Below are 14,874 nucleotides of genomic sequence, written 5' to 3' on the forward strand. Positions count from 1 at the left end.
AACCAAACAAAGAAAAATAAGTGATAAAATCACTCATTTTCTTGGAAAATAGTTTTCATGAAAAATATTTTCCTTCGTACCAAATACACCCTTAGTGAGAGATTATATTCATTGCAATTCTCTTTCTTAATATGTTTCATGTTTTCAAAAGAAATGACCTCAATTTTACAAAGAATAACGGAAAATACATCTCATTGTTATCTGCCAAAAAAATAGGAAGTGGAAACAAAATTGAAATGGCTTCGCCCGGACTCGAACCGGAGACCTTCAGTGTGTTAGACTGACGTGATAACCAGCTACACCACGAAACCTATTTGTTACAAGTTGTCCTTTTCTCTCTCTTATAACAGATACAATCTTTAAATATTTACATTTATGTGTTGCTTAATAATTAGTGCTTACTCTATTCCAATATGAAAGAAATAAAAAAATTGACATTTTAATTTTAAATATACCATATGGTATGTGTAGCTATAATTTTTTTGAAACTTGTAGCCTTAAACGTCCTAACATTTTACATTTATGTGGCAATAAAAATTTTTCGTAAAGGGTAACATCGGAAGTGTAAAATTAATTGTTTTCAAATATAGAGGTGTATCATTCTTTTTTGAGGTAGACTAATTTAGAAAATAATATCACATAAACTGAAACGGAGCGATAGCCCAAAAAAAAAAAATAATGAAGAAAGAATTTAAAAAGATAAAAGAGGGTCTTCTCTAGATTAGGACTATAAATTGCAGGAAACAATCAAGAACATTTGAAATTTTGAATGCAACTTTTTAGCTGCCACAACTACTAAATTTATATTTGTCTATTGACCAGTTACCATTTCTTTATTTTGGATTGTAATTAGAAGTCAAATAATGGACACAGAGGTCTACAATTGGAAAGAAGAAATTGAGTATTTAATATGTGAAGATTGTTCTTCTCCACTTATTTTAATTAAAATGACATTTAAAATGTTAGGAATGTTATAACTGAGATTTAAACTTGTAATCTGAAGCCATCTTTGAACCATTTTTACCACTATACACAAGATGTCTTTCTTGTATTAGCGGATTCAACTATTTATGTATCTAAATAATTTTGGTTTATATAGAGGTGACGACGTGACACTTCTCCTAGGTCAGGAGATGTTATTTACCTTGTACTTCCTTCGTTTAAAAAAGAATGAACCAATTACTATTTTGGGAGTCAAACAAGATTTTCTTTGACCATATTTTTTGTAAATAGTTTTAAAATTTTTTGGATTGTTAACTATAGTAACTTATAGTATTTTTTTATTTAGTTTCTAAATATGTATATTTTATTTTTAAAAACTTAAAGAATCTATGTCCGAATTCACATCGAAATATAATCAATTTGACGATCGTAATCCGAAAAAGTTCAAACAAACATGTTATTAGATTTTTGCCTTTTTTCTCTTCTTCCCTTTCATCCCATTTAATCTCTTTCAGTTTTTACATAAAGTTTCAGTTATGTATTCAGTAAATACTAATTTTGAAACTATTTGACATACATTGCTGACTTATACAAATTTATGAATTCAACAGTAAACAAAACATGCAGTTAGCTGAGAGATTACATCCTTTATAGCTAAATGATCAAAACCAGACATAAAGTGATTCACATCAGTTCAGTAATTATACAGTCAGACCTCTCTATAACAACATCCCTATATAACAATACTTCTCTATAAAAGTCAAGCTTTTCTCAGAGCCAATTTTTATGTTATGTTATAATATATGTTGTCTATAACATCACTTTGCTATAACATCCAAAAATATTCGGAACAAACGAGGATGTTATAGAGAGGTTTGACTGTATTTCTAATACAAAGGAAAATGCAGGTTCAGAACATTAAACATTCAGAACTAGATACACATATGTTAGCTTGCTAAACACTTTTGAAACTCAAACTGCAAACTTGAACTTGAATCATCTTAATATATGTGCAAAAAACCACGGCTAAACTCATCCGAATCTCCTCTAACAGGCATTCCATGTCTGTCCAATCGACCAGAAACCGGATACACGCCTTTGCTAGTGAAGTTGGTACAAAAATTTGAACCATTTTGCAAGTTAGATCTTGAGTACCTCTTATCACACTGAGGTCTTAGTTTTGGTGCACTCATTGATCGCGTCTTTGCCTTAGCTGCCTCGGTATAAGACATGTAGTTTGGATGATTGCTCGAGTATTCACTCGAGCAATCTGTACTCTTAGTTGGTGTAAATGGTGCTCGCCTCAAACGAGCACATTTAGATGAGGTCGAAAGAAGTTGTGGGCTATTATCAGCAGAGGAAAACCAGGTTTCATCCAAGCTATAACTTAATTGGTCTGAATTCAAGCTAAGATCAGAGGAATAGAAGAGATTCCTATGTGTGGAAGTAATATATGATTTTCCACTATTTATATCAAGGATTTTGCCAATATCATCAATTGAGCCAGTTCTTGCAAAAGAGCCTTGTTTTTTATCCATTCTGCAGCCCATGTTGTTTGAAGAATTCCTCTGCAATAATACCATTTTATGTTAGGAATAAGTCTATGCAAATAGATAATGGGAAAACATCCAAATTTACCTCTCTAGCATGTGAAATACAACGAGGACGACAACAACAATAACAATATACCCAGTATATTCTCAGAGTGTTGGGGTCCGGGGAGGCCAATGTATATGCAGACCTTACCCTTACCTCGCGGGGATAAAAAAGGTTGTTTCTGATAGATTCTCGGCTCACGAGAAGCAATTCACATCAGGTCTCTAGCATATGAAATATTTTAATTTTATCTGCCGTTATATTTTATGGTCATTCATATCCTTGTCATTAGCAAGTCGTCTCGTACTTGCCCTTGACCGTAACAAGGCTCTATGATGGATTGGTTGGATTCCACGTATCAAAATATATCAGGAAAAAGGTCTGAACTTATCTCTCTAGCCGTTACTCTAGTCTAAAGTTATCTTCCATTATACTTCAGGTTGGAACTCCGTAAGGATGAAGGACAAATACGAGGCGATTTACTACTAACAACAGTATGAACGACATCAAAGTATAACGGAGGGTAAAAAGAGATATTTTCGACTGTTTTCCTTAGATAATGAGTTTCCTGAAGTATAAAATATGCAACCAATACCTTGAGCATAAACATTTGATCATTCTTCATGCTCCTTGCGCGAATAACATGATCGAATTTATCAGGAGTTGCAGGACCCTATACACCAAGATTCAAAAATACAATTATTAAACCAAGACAAAATCTTTGTAAAACTAAAAATTTACCTCAATTAGTTGACAGTTACTACAACTTGTTACTAATTAACTTATTTTCAAATTTAAAAATCGAGGGAAAGGTGAAATTTTACTTACCTGATGAAAAAAATGAATAGACTTGGTGCTAAAATGAGGCGATTCAGAAACCTGAGATCGTCCAGCACGAGCTCTCGACTGAGCTCTTATCAATGCCTGCATACGCCTTAGCATATCAGCAGTTTGTTTCCTCACAATATGACCTCTTACTAATGCTTGAAGCTTCACAAGTCCCTTCAATGCCCTTAATGCTCTCTTTGACTTCAAAATTTACCCATAAAATAGAAAATCAGTAAACTAGCTAGTCGTATAATCAAGTGTCATTTACTACAACGGCGGATACAGAATCTAGAGTCAGTGAGTTTAGAATGAGTATGATTGTATTATTTTATACACATTTTAGTGTTTTCTACATAAGTGTACATGTAGTTTGAGCAAAAAGGCGAAAGCAATGAGTTTAGTTAAACATCTCGCTATATTCTTGCGATAGCGAAGGCGTGGTTCATCCTCTAAGAGAGTAGATGCAATGCGAAGGTTCGGATCGAAGATCTGCGCGAGACAGCCCGGGGCACCATAGCATGTCGGGAATAAAGGGTCCAACACTGGTGCAATATGAAAGAGTCCTTTAGAATTCCTTAGAATACGAATGAGATCAAAAAGGCTCTGCCGAGGCTCGAGTAGAAGAAGGGGTACTTGAACAGAGGGCCGTCTCAGACCAGGGAAGATCGGAATTGAGCTGCTTAAGATTCCAATTCAAGTAAGGAAGATTGTCATTAGTCTAGGTATTCTAAATATAAAATACCATTAGCGCCCAAGCTAACCATCTCGACTGATCGATCGGAATGAAATTGAGTTGTGTTATGTTTAGTTAAATATAAAGAAACTGTTCTAGGTCCGCCTCTGCATATAGACAATTTTAACTGTTTGGGACCGAGACATAATTATTAATATTATAGATAAATAATTTTTTGTGGACCTGTGCACAAAAAACGTAGAATTTTTTCAAAAGTGATAGGTGCCCTAAACATACATTTTCACACCCCTTAAAAGTCTAAGTTTGAAGTTTTCAGAAAATTAGGACATTGACCATATTTTTGTATTATCAACTTGGGACATGCATAAAGGTAATTCTTTATATTCAAATTCAGCAACGTGGTCCATTAAACTTTTCCCTTAGGGCAAACAAATTATAATCTTAATCTTAACCACCTAAAAAATAGCCCTAGTAATTGATAGTTATATAAGAGAAATGAAAATTACACTTTAATCAAACATAATACATCAGGAAAAATATTAATTCACACTCGATATTTACACTAGACCAATGAATAATGGTGGATAAGTTTTTTCCATGCTTCTCTGCTTTCGGTAAATGTTGCTGCTAGTAACAGTACTTGCCAAAATGCATAAATGTATGCGAAATACTAACAAAGAAAAGATAAAGAAAGTATAATCTTAAATTTATTGATAGTGTAAACGGATTTACACGATCAGTGCAATTAATTCTGCTGTAGAAAATTATTTGTTTTCAATTATTTTGTGCACAACTCAACTATTTTGTTGAATTGTAATAGGTATGTATCTCTGTAAACTATTTCAATGTCACGATTTGAATCATAATCTATCACGATTTTCATTTCATTTCATTGACACTTAAGCCATTCTGTTTGCATTAACATATGTGCGACGACATAATAGTTTTCGACTACAAATTGTAAATTATTTTTGTAAAAGCAAAGTTGTCACTAATTTATATATTTGGGGACGAAATATCTAAATAATTTTTGTACATAAAAGGTAGTGTTTAGTAATGAAATAATGTTAATTTAACTACAAAATACATATAACTTTAAAGACAATTGACGTCATCACTAATTAAACTAAATACTTAATGCGGCATTGATTGTCTTTTTAGTGACAAAAATATGTTATTAGCGACAAATATTTTATTCTTTTTTTGACGAACAAATTCGTCACAAATACTAGGCATTTGGGAACGAAAAATAATTTCGTCACTAATATAACTTGATTTAGCGACGAACCACAAAAGTGTCTTTGTATACTTTTAGTGACAGTGTTTTCGGGACGAAAAATTGACAAATTATTTTTTGGACGAAATATGACTTTTAAGTGACAAAATAATTTGTCAACAAAAATCAAATTTGTTGTAGTGACACTAATTTGTTACATAGGAAATGACCATGTGGAGTAATTAATTGCCCCTTTCATGAAGACTAGTAAAACGTCCAACATCTTGGTACCGATAGTAACAAAATTTTCTACGCAGTTTTCACCGTCCTTTACAGATTACGAGTAAATAGTTCCTATCAAGAATTATTCGTCGAATTATCAAGATGAAAAAGTAAAAAAAAGTGTATTACTCTCTTCATCCCATTTTATATTCAAGGCGTACGAGACTCAAATTATCTTATTTTTAGTGTAATTCGAATATAAATTTTTTAAAATAAAATTTATGTATTTTAAAATTACAAAAAAATACTTTAAGAAAATTATAAATTTTGACATAAATAAAACCAAAAAATATATTTTATAACTAACCAGATAAGCTCGGAAATGTGACTGTATCACGACGGCAGCCCATTCTTCACGACCAAAAACGACACCGTTCCATGTTGTCACCGCTTTTGTACCACCGCTACTAGCCGTCAGCCCCACCACCTCTTCTACCGTGACGGGGCTGTTGGTTGGGTTCACTGCACAATTTAACTAGTAAGGGATAGTCCATGCTGCGCATGAGCCCAATAATACTATTACCTAAATATTAGTGCCGTAAAGGATACTAAAGTTATTCTTAAAATACCTAAAGTCATTAAAAATTATAATTTCATTGGTCCCAACTATTATTTGAAAATTAAACTTTAAAAAGAACTTGTTTGATGATAATGTTGTGTGTGAATTAGCAGGAGTTATAAAATTTTCATTTAACGTATAAGTATTAACAATCTTCTTTTATTGCAATTTCAAGTTATCTAATGCAACTACAATTAGGTTCACATTTAGTATTATCTCATATCAAAAATAAAATTATTTTTAAAATATTTGTAAGCTCATTAAGGAAATCATATAAAATATTTATTTATTTGATTAATTTATGCTTTATATCATAGTCAAATTACTCATTATATTCTGTAGGTAATTTATTAGATCGAAAATAGATTTGAAAAAACATACTAATATTATTTTAATTTCCCAAAGCAACATTTATTTTGGCCAAATATATTTAGCTAAAATGACATTTATTTTTTTAGGGAAGGGGATATAACCTAATTAAAATTATTTACATGTGAAATAAGGAAAATAACATTATAGAAGAGGAGGACTATTGTTTTTCGGTTTTACATCAAATTGAAATCTATTTTACTCGCAAAAATTGTTTACTCAAAGAAGGATTTTAATGTTATTTTTATAAGATTATAGAGATGCATATACTAAAGTTAGATGATTTTAGCTTCAATTATTGATTATGAAATTTCATACTACTACTACTTTATAGGAAACAAAACTCTTAAAATTTGCAAGAGGAGAAGAAATTTACGTTTAAAAAGATATTTTTTGAGAGCATAGGTGTCCAACTAATTATTTGTACAAATATTAACTACACAATTTAAGTTAATACAGATCAATTAAAGTATATTCTTTGTGTGTGAAATTTATGAGATTAATACCGTATAAAGTACCACTTATTAGCCCATGGAATTTGTTTTTGCATATTCCTAGTCTCTTCTTGGGATATTCAAAATATTTTACTCCTACCATATTTTCTTAAACTTTGATTTTTGAACTTACCATCTTGATTTTCCTTTTGTTATCCAACTAATAAATACTCAAGAGAAGATAAATTCAACAACAGAAGTCTAGTTTATATATATATATATCATATTCTTTTTCAAACGAACTAATAAGAAAATAACGTCACATAAAATAATTCAAAGAAAGTATGTTTATAATCACCGAAATATTACAAAAAATATTAAATTCTGAACTCATAATTGTATAAATGTATAAAGGTTGAACTTACCAAATTTAAATCTTGAATCCGTCTCCGCTACTACAACATCAGTACTTCTACCGCGAACTGATGTGAAGACACTATATTGATCATAGTGGGGCTGCTGAAAATCATTATCTCTGTAGGATTTAAAGTTACTGCATTTCTTTTTAGTGGTTAGTGATGGGTTTAGACTTGGGTTTTTGTGTAACGACGACGACGAAGAAGAAGAAGAGTCAGTTTTCTTGAACCCGAGAAGTTCTTTGAACCATTTGGATGCTTTGCCCATATTGTGTTTTTCTTCTTTTGTTAATGACAGAAACTTCAAACTAAAGATGGAAATTTAAAGAGATTCATTACATATAATTAAAGAGATTAATCTTGACGATTCAATTACATATTGTGGGATTAATAGAAAGAGCATTTGTTTCTATAGAGAAGAGAAAGTGTTGGAATTAGAGAAAGTGAGCAGTGAGAGGAAGAGAAGAAGAAGAAGAAGAAGAGAGTGGTTAAGATTTGTGAAAGTTTGGAGAAGTCAAATATTATGTGCTATCCCATAGGACATTGGGATAATATGTATGACTTCATCTTCTTTGGATCACCAATACTTTATATATTTTGCCCATTAAAAAAAACACTGCTTATGTAGAGGATATTTATATTTTTTTTGTGTTTTTTAATGTGTCATATTTTTCAGGTTTTTAACGGCATATTTTATGAGCGATTATATGTAGTTATAGATAACAATTGATAGAGTAAATATTTATACTATGATCATCATATAGAAGTTTATTATATAGTAGTAGTATTTGTATTATTTTCGGATTTTCTTATTTTTAGTTTTTTATTATTATTTGATATTTCTTTTGCTTTAGTTACCTTATTATTTTGTTATTGTTACTACTTTATGGCTTCTCCACTACTGTATTTCTTTTTTCAAAACTGTTGTGATCATGCTTTCCTTGAGCTGAGGATCTACCGGAAACGATATCTCTATCTTCACAAGGCAAAGGTAAGATTTGTGTACACATTTACCTCCTCAGACCTCATTTGCTGATGACACTTGAAACTGGATATAATATTGTTGTTGTTAGCGTATAGAAATTTAAACTCTAAGGGGTTACTTGGTTCACAGACAAATTATATAGGAATTATTATGCAGAAATTAATAATCACTTAATTATATTATGGATATGCACTTTTTGTTGCATGTTTGGTTTGTCATATCTAAAATTAGATATACAAGGATATTACAAAATAACTGACTTGCCACGTAAATATATCTAGCCTCTGCTTATATCAACAACGAAGGAGAATTGGGCGAATACGTTTTCTTGATTTTGTTTCTTTTCTACTTTTTTTTTTATTATATATATTTATTGGTACGTAATTTTGATGTCTTTTAGTCATCTTGAATTAAGACAATCATACCATTTAGTGTGAGACGAATTCAAAATTTTAATATAATGTCTAATTCGGCCTTTAAAATTCTAGTTATTAGGAAACTTAGCTCAAAGCAACAATATAGAATAAGAAAAACAAGCTAATTAAGAGATATAGAGAGAAAGAGATGAAAGATTCTTATTTCTTCTATGTATTCAAGTCTTACAATGTGATGCGCAAACCCTCTATTTAGAGGAAGATATTTTTTAAGTAATACAAAGGAATGTCATTAACATGGTATTAACTATTGTGATCATGGGGGAATTTAAGCCATAATCAAATATTTCTTACTACCATTTTGCATATCTTGTAGGCTGATATGAGCAAATGAATCTAAAATGCAGATCAACCATTTTGTCATCTTCTACTACATATATAATTTACTTTAGTAAAAGAACAAAAAACTTTCTTGGCAGAAACTTGTAAAAGAGAATGCAAAAATCAATTGTAACACTTGAAATTGTCACGTTATGTACTATATTTTGATATAAATACATGTGAACATATGATAGATATAAAAAGAGTTGTAAGTACTCGTTCATCCTTAGTCAAATGTCTCATGTTTGAGTTTTGGGTATAAACTCGTTTTTGTTAGAGCGAGCTTCATCCTCCTCCTCCCTAATGTGGGACTTCCCAACATGGACGGATTTAGGCTGTTTTTACGATGCACATGAACCCATATTTTTTTTACCAAACTAAATATTTTATGTATATATTTGGTAATATTGATCTAATATTATCTGTTGGCCCTCGTAATTCAAAATGTTGAATGGTGCATCTAGTTGAATGGTGACTTATTTCTTTGAAGGAACATGGATCGGGTCTCACTTGGTACTTCTTCTATTTTCGTTTTTTCAGTGGTGCACTCATGTTCTAAAAATCCTAGATCCGCCTCTGTTTTCTGTCCCGATATCGAACACCCAAGTATATATATATATATGTATATATATATATATATATATATATATATATATATATATATATATAAATAAATATATAAAGTGCTATAGTAGAATATTTTGTGGGTCCTATGAAGTGTCTACACTAAAGATTTCTAGCAGCAGATCACAAGATTTTATATTAGTTGCCAGGAATCTTTGCTCACGAGTGACGAGCTACAAGTGGGATTTTCTTAATTTTTTTCGCTTTCAAGATTGATTTTTTCTTTTCTTTTGGGGTATGATGAGTTATTTCAATATTTATTTTGTTTGGGATTTATTCAACCAATAATGTCGTCGGGAAATCATATTTCCACACATTATTTATATTAAACCAATTAGTTTAACCATGATATTCATAATTTAAACTTTAAAGTGTGAATGCATATCATTTAATCATAGATAAGTAAAAAACAGATTATATACAAGACATATGTTATGCTTTCATTTGTTTGGTATAAACATTGGGTGCAGATCCGAAAATTTATCCTCCCATTTGTGGCGGTGCTACAAATTTATATAAGTGATCAAAAAAATACTATAATGTTACATCAAGGATTTGAATTCAGATCACAAAAGTGGAGTTCTCTTTGTTAGGGATGGTTAAAACCTCCCATAATAAGTATTTTATGAAATAAATTTAAATTAATAGGACTAATAAGTTTGAAAAGAAAAACAATTATTAATGGAACTAATAACATTCCACTAATAACATTATTATTATCCAAATTCTACGCTCCCAACCGACATTGAGATTTGGGAGAAAAAAAGAGAAAAGAATATTTATATTCTTAATTGTCTTATTATGAGAATTTTGTTGACTTCATTTGTTTCAATTCTTCTTATTTTCCAAACTAATTAAGGGACACCGACCATTAATAATGAGTCATAAATCATTGCGTAGATTTGTCACATTCATTTTCTTCTTATTTAAAACATGAAGGGTCGTAGCCAGTCAACAATAATGGCCTTAGCCAGTCAACAATTGCTGTGTTCCCTTTCCGAGCAAATCTTCCGTATGCATTTACCACATTTCATATCAAGAATTGTTTGTTGACCTGATTTTTTATTATACATATAGGGTAAGGGAAGGGGTGTTGGATGTGCGAACAAAGTTATGCGTTGGTAGCTAAAAAGATTGAGAGTTTACATATAAGGTGTAGGGATCTTTTAATAGTGTGAGGTCTTTTGGAAAAAACCGTACGAGCTTGGTTTGCAATAGATTAGCAGTCTGCTTAAAATTAATGAAAGACAAACAATTTCTATTATATAAAAATGAAAAGGCAGTCGACCAAGGGTATATATGTCAAATATCAAAAGATTTTATTCAACCAATAAAGATAATTACAGCTCCTTTGGACTAAAGAGCTAAACTCAAAAAAAAAAAAAAAAGAAAAACAATACCAAAATTGTTATTTACATTTCAATAGTCCCTCTACTACTTATACTATCAACTATTCATTGAGGAAAACTATTGACTCCTTCTAATATCTTCTTCCATTTAGTCTTTTGTTGCCCTTTGATATGTAACTGAAGGACAATATCTCGAATTCTTTTTTTGGTATTAGTCTTTTGCCCCTGAAATCTGCGCATATTTCTTTCTGTCCATGTATGATAAACCACGGCTGCAAACAGGAATGCTAATATGCTATTTTGAGGCCTACCATTTTTTGTTCTTGTCGTCAGCCATAAGACTTCCTCTTCCCAAAGTCCAACTAGATATCTCTCTCCCAACCAATTGAGCATTGTACTCCAGATGGTCCTTGAGTATTGACATTCAAAGAAGAAATGGGACATTGTTTCTGTTTTTCATTGTTGCACAATACACATTTATTTGCTACATGTATCCCCCAAGCTGCTAGTCTATCAACAGTGGTAAGTCTGTGATGAAGTGCCAGCCATAGAATGAAGTTATGCCTAGGTATAGTTGAACCCAGTATTAAAGATTTTCAATGAACCTTTGGGTATTGAGGCCTCGCTAATATGTAAGTCTTATTAATATTGAATTGCCCATGCCTACAATAGTTGTTGATGTTGGCAAAGGAGTCTATGCCCAGGTACCAATCTCTTGTATCAAACATTTTCCTTACAAGCCAGCATGTTTGTCTAGGAGCATTCATTGTAGTGAAGTCCTGCTTCTTTATATAAACTGTGTGAATCCATTTTATCCAGAGTGCATCATTTTTTGTATGTATAGCCCACATTAGTTTACAAAGTGCCGCTTTGTTCCACCATAAGAAGTTGATGAGGTTTAGTCCACCAATTGAAGTAGGCATACATATTTTGTCCCAGGAAATCAATGCCCTATTTGAGGGGTTTTGGCTGCTAGTCCATAAGAATATCTTACGCACAGTAGTCACTAGTTGGATGATCTTTTTTGGCATCAGAAATACCTTCCCCCAGTATGTTTGTATTTCAAATAAGACACTCTTTATCAGCTGTAGTCTTCCACTGTAAGAAAGGAACTTTGATGTCCAGCACTTGATTTTGTTGGTTATCTTCTCCACTAATGGCATACATTGCTGGATTGTCAACTTTCTTGATGATAGAGGCACTCCCAAGTATTTGAATGGTAGGGCTTCCATCTTGAACTGATACTCTGCGTTGATCATATCTTTGAATCCCTGATACACTCCAGCTACGTAGATAGAACTCTTGTCTAAATTTGCCATGAGCCCAGACACCTTCGAGAAATGGTTAAACTTATCAAGCAATAGTTGAATGGAAATCTTGTCAGCTCTGCAGCACATTATCAAATCATCTGCAAAGCAGATATGTGTAAGGTTCAGCTTTGCACATCTTGGGTGGAAGTTGAAGTCAGGGATATCTTTAAGAGTCTTTAGAGTTCTATTCAGATACTCCATTACTAGTACAAACAGATAAGGGGACATTGGGTCCCCTTGTCGCAGTCCCTTCCTTGCTTGAAATCTACTAGTGAGTCCACCATTGATCAGCAGAGAATAGCTCATAGTAGTCACACACTCCATTATCCACTGAACCATTTTGTTAGGTATCCCATATTCCAGTAGGACTATATGTAGGAATGGCCATTCAACTGAATCATATGCCTTCCTTATGTCCGCTTTTATAATGCACCTAGGCGAGACTCATTTTTTGTTATATCCCTTTACCAGCTCATGGGAAATAATCACATTATCTAATATGCTTCTCCCTTCTATGAAGGCTGACTATGTTGGTCCTACTATGAAGTCCACCACTGTCTTTAACCTTGTTGTAAGGATCTTGGCAATGAGATTGTATATGGTGGTACAACATGCTATTGGTCGAAATTCTTTTACAAAAGAGGGACTGGACACCTTTGGCACCAATGTAACAGTAGTACTATTGACATTCTTCAGAAGTTTCCCTGTTTTAAAGAATTCCTTGACAGCCTGCTTTTTTCTCCAACAATGTTCCAATATTTCTTGAAGAACTCAGCTGGAAAACCATCAGTACCAGGAGCTTTGTCACTTGGCATAACTTTAAGTCCCTGTTTGATTTCTTCTTCTGATATAGCCTTAACAAGTGTTTGTTGTTGTTCTCTATTCAAGCATGGTCCATTTCTGGCTATTGTAACATCAAGGCAAGGCATTTCAGTAGCATTTGTTCCTAGCAAGTTTTTGAAGAATGATATGAACTCTTGTTCTACCAAGGGAGGATCAGTCAGTTTTTGGCCAAGTTCATTACAAATGGTTGCCACTCTGTTTCTAGCCTGTCTTGCTTTCAGTTGTGCATAGAAAAACTTTGTGATGGAATCCCCTGCTGATATCCAAATTACCCTTGATTTCTGCCAATATACCTTCTCTTGGATGCCTTCCCATTTCGTTATTTGCATTAATATCTCTTTCTCCTCCAGTATTAATTTATTGTTGAATAGATCAACATCAATCTCCCTTTGTACCCTCTGCATATTTACCTTGAGATTTTCTATCCCTTTTTTTCACTGAGTTGTAAATTCTGTTCATCTCTTTTGCTTTACTTCCTAGTTCATGCAGTTTCTTCCAAACTGAATACATAGTATAACCAGGGATAGGTTGATTCCACACCTCTTGAACTATTTGGTTGAAATCTTCCTCCTGTAGTAGCACATTCAACAGTCTAAAAGGCTTTGGCAAATAATTTCTAGTAACCTCAGTACACAATATTATGGGGGAATGATCAGAGACCCCATAGCTGTCATACACTGCCTCTATACTGCTATATTTCATGAACCAATAAGAGTTTTCCAAGGCCCAATCTATGTTACTGTAAATTCTGTTTACAGCCTCCCTTTTGTTGCACCATGACCATTGGTAGCCCTTTCTATTCAACAGTCCCAGCCCGGTGTCAGCAATACAATTTTGAAAATCTTCTATCTCAGTCTGACTAACAGGATTGCCATTGATTCTATCAGTGGCAAAGATCATGGTGTTAAAATCTCATAAAACAAGCCAAGCCTCCACCATAGTACTATGTATTTGTCTTAGCTGAGCCCATATTTCATGTCTCTCTGCTATTGTGTTGTACCCATACACAAATATTAAGCAACAGGTAAAGTCTGAGTGTTTATCCCTGACTTCACAGTGCACCAGCTGAGCTCCTGCAAGTATTATTCTGACTGCTACATGCTGAGTCTTCCACATTATCCATATTCTTCCATTAGGAGCCCGTGTGTAATTTGCAAACACTTCCCATTCATTTCTAACTTTCCTGCTAACTCTTTTTTCATTCTAGGTTTTTACTTTTGTCTCAAGGCACGCTAGAACTATTACTTTATTTTTAAGCAGAAAAGCCTTGAGTTCTTTCTGCTTGTAGGGCTTATTAAGCCCTCTAATGTTCCATGAGCTAATAATCATGGAGGTTGAGCAAGGGGTACTCTTCCCTCCTTAGATGCCTGACTTGCATCCTCTCTTTCCTGAATTCACAGTGCACTAAATCTGTTTTGGTGCAACATAGCTTCAATATTTTTATTGGACAAACCATCCCTTATTGATGTTCTCACCTTGGAATTTTGCATATGTTTCCCTTTTGATTTGGCTAACTAGAATTCAGCATTTTCATTCTGTACAGTCCTTCCAGAAACCTCTTCCTGCCTTGTCACTACTGTTGTAGTTGCTTTGCTAGTATTAGGTTCAGCTCTTACTTCTTGCCCTTGAGTTTCCTTGGCTGCATTTGGCTTTACGACCCACTTAGTGACTT

At 32.9% G+C, this 14,874-nt stretch overlaps 1 protein-coding gene and 1 non-coding gene across 2 annotated transcripts; both read right to left on the reverse strand.

The window, feature by feature from the left end:
- Positions 1–237: 237 nt before the first annotated feature.
- Positions 238–311, reverse strand: TRNAV-AAC (transfer RNA valine (anticodon AAC)). Its single transcript has one exon. It is a non-coding gene; the product is annotated as a tRNA-Val (tRNA).
- A 1,265-nt stretch (positions 312–1,576) lies between these two features.
- LOC107806127 (protein IQ-DOMAIN 22-like) lies at positions 1,577–7,893 on the reverse strand. The gene is made up of 5 exons (XM_016630236.2): positions 7,346–7,893; positions 5,866–6,020; positions 3,367–3,567; positions 3,134–3,211; positions 1,577–2,510 (listed from the first exon to the last, which is right to left on the reverse strand). Exons 1-5 carry the CDS (start codon positions 7,602–7,604, stop codon positions 1,944–1,946), a joined length of 1,260 nt encoding a protein of 419 aa, XP_016485722.1. The 5' UTR covers positions 7,605–7,893; the 3' UTR covers positions 1,577–1,943.
- Between the last annotated feature and the right edge of the window lie 6,981 nt (positions 7,894–14,874).

The sequence above is a fragment of the Nicotiana tabacum genome, chromosome 15 (genome assembly GCF_000715075.1).
Source record: "Nicotiana tabacum cultivar K326 chromosome 15, ASM71507v2, whole genome shotgun sequence".
In the NCBI taxonomy this organism is placed as follows: Eukaryota; Viridiplantae; Streptophyta; class Magnoliopsida; order Solanales; family Solanaceae; genus Nicotiana; species Nicotiana tabacum.

Excerpts from the sequence above, each read along its gene's own strand:
- LOC107806127 (XM_016630236.2), bottom strand. The coding sequence starts at position 7,604 with ATGGGCAAAGCATCCAAATGGTTCAAAGAACTTCTCGGGTTCAAGAAA. Across the intron at positions 6,021-7,345 it reads GGATTCAAGATTTAAATTTG|TGAACCCAACCAACAGCCCC; the intron begins GTAAGTTCAACC and ends TAAATTGTGCAG. Across the intron at positions 3,568-5,865 it reads CACATTTCCGAGCTTATCTG|TCAAAGAGAGCATTAAGGGC; the intron begins GTTAGTTATAAA and ends TAAATTTTGAAG.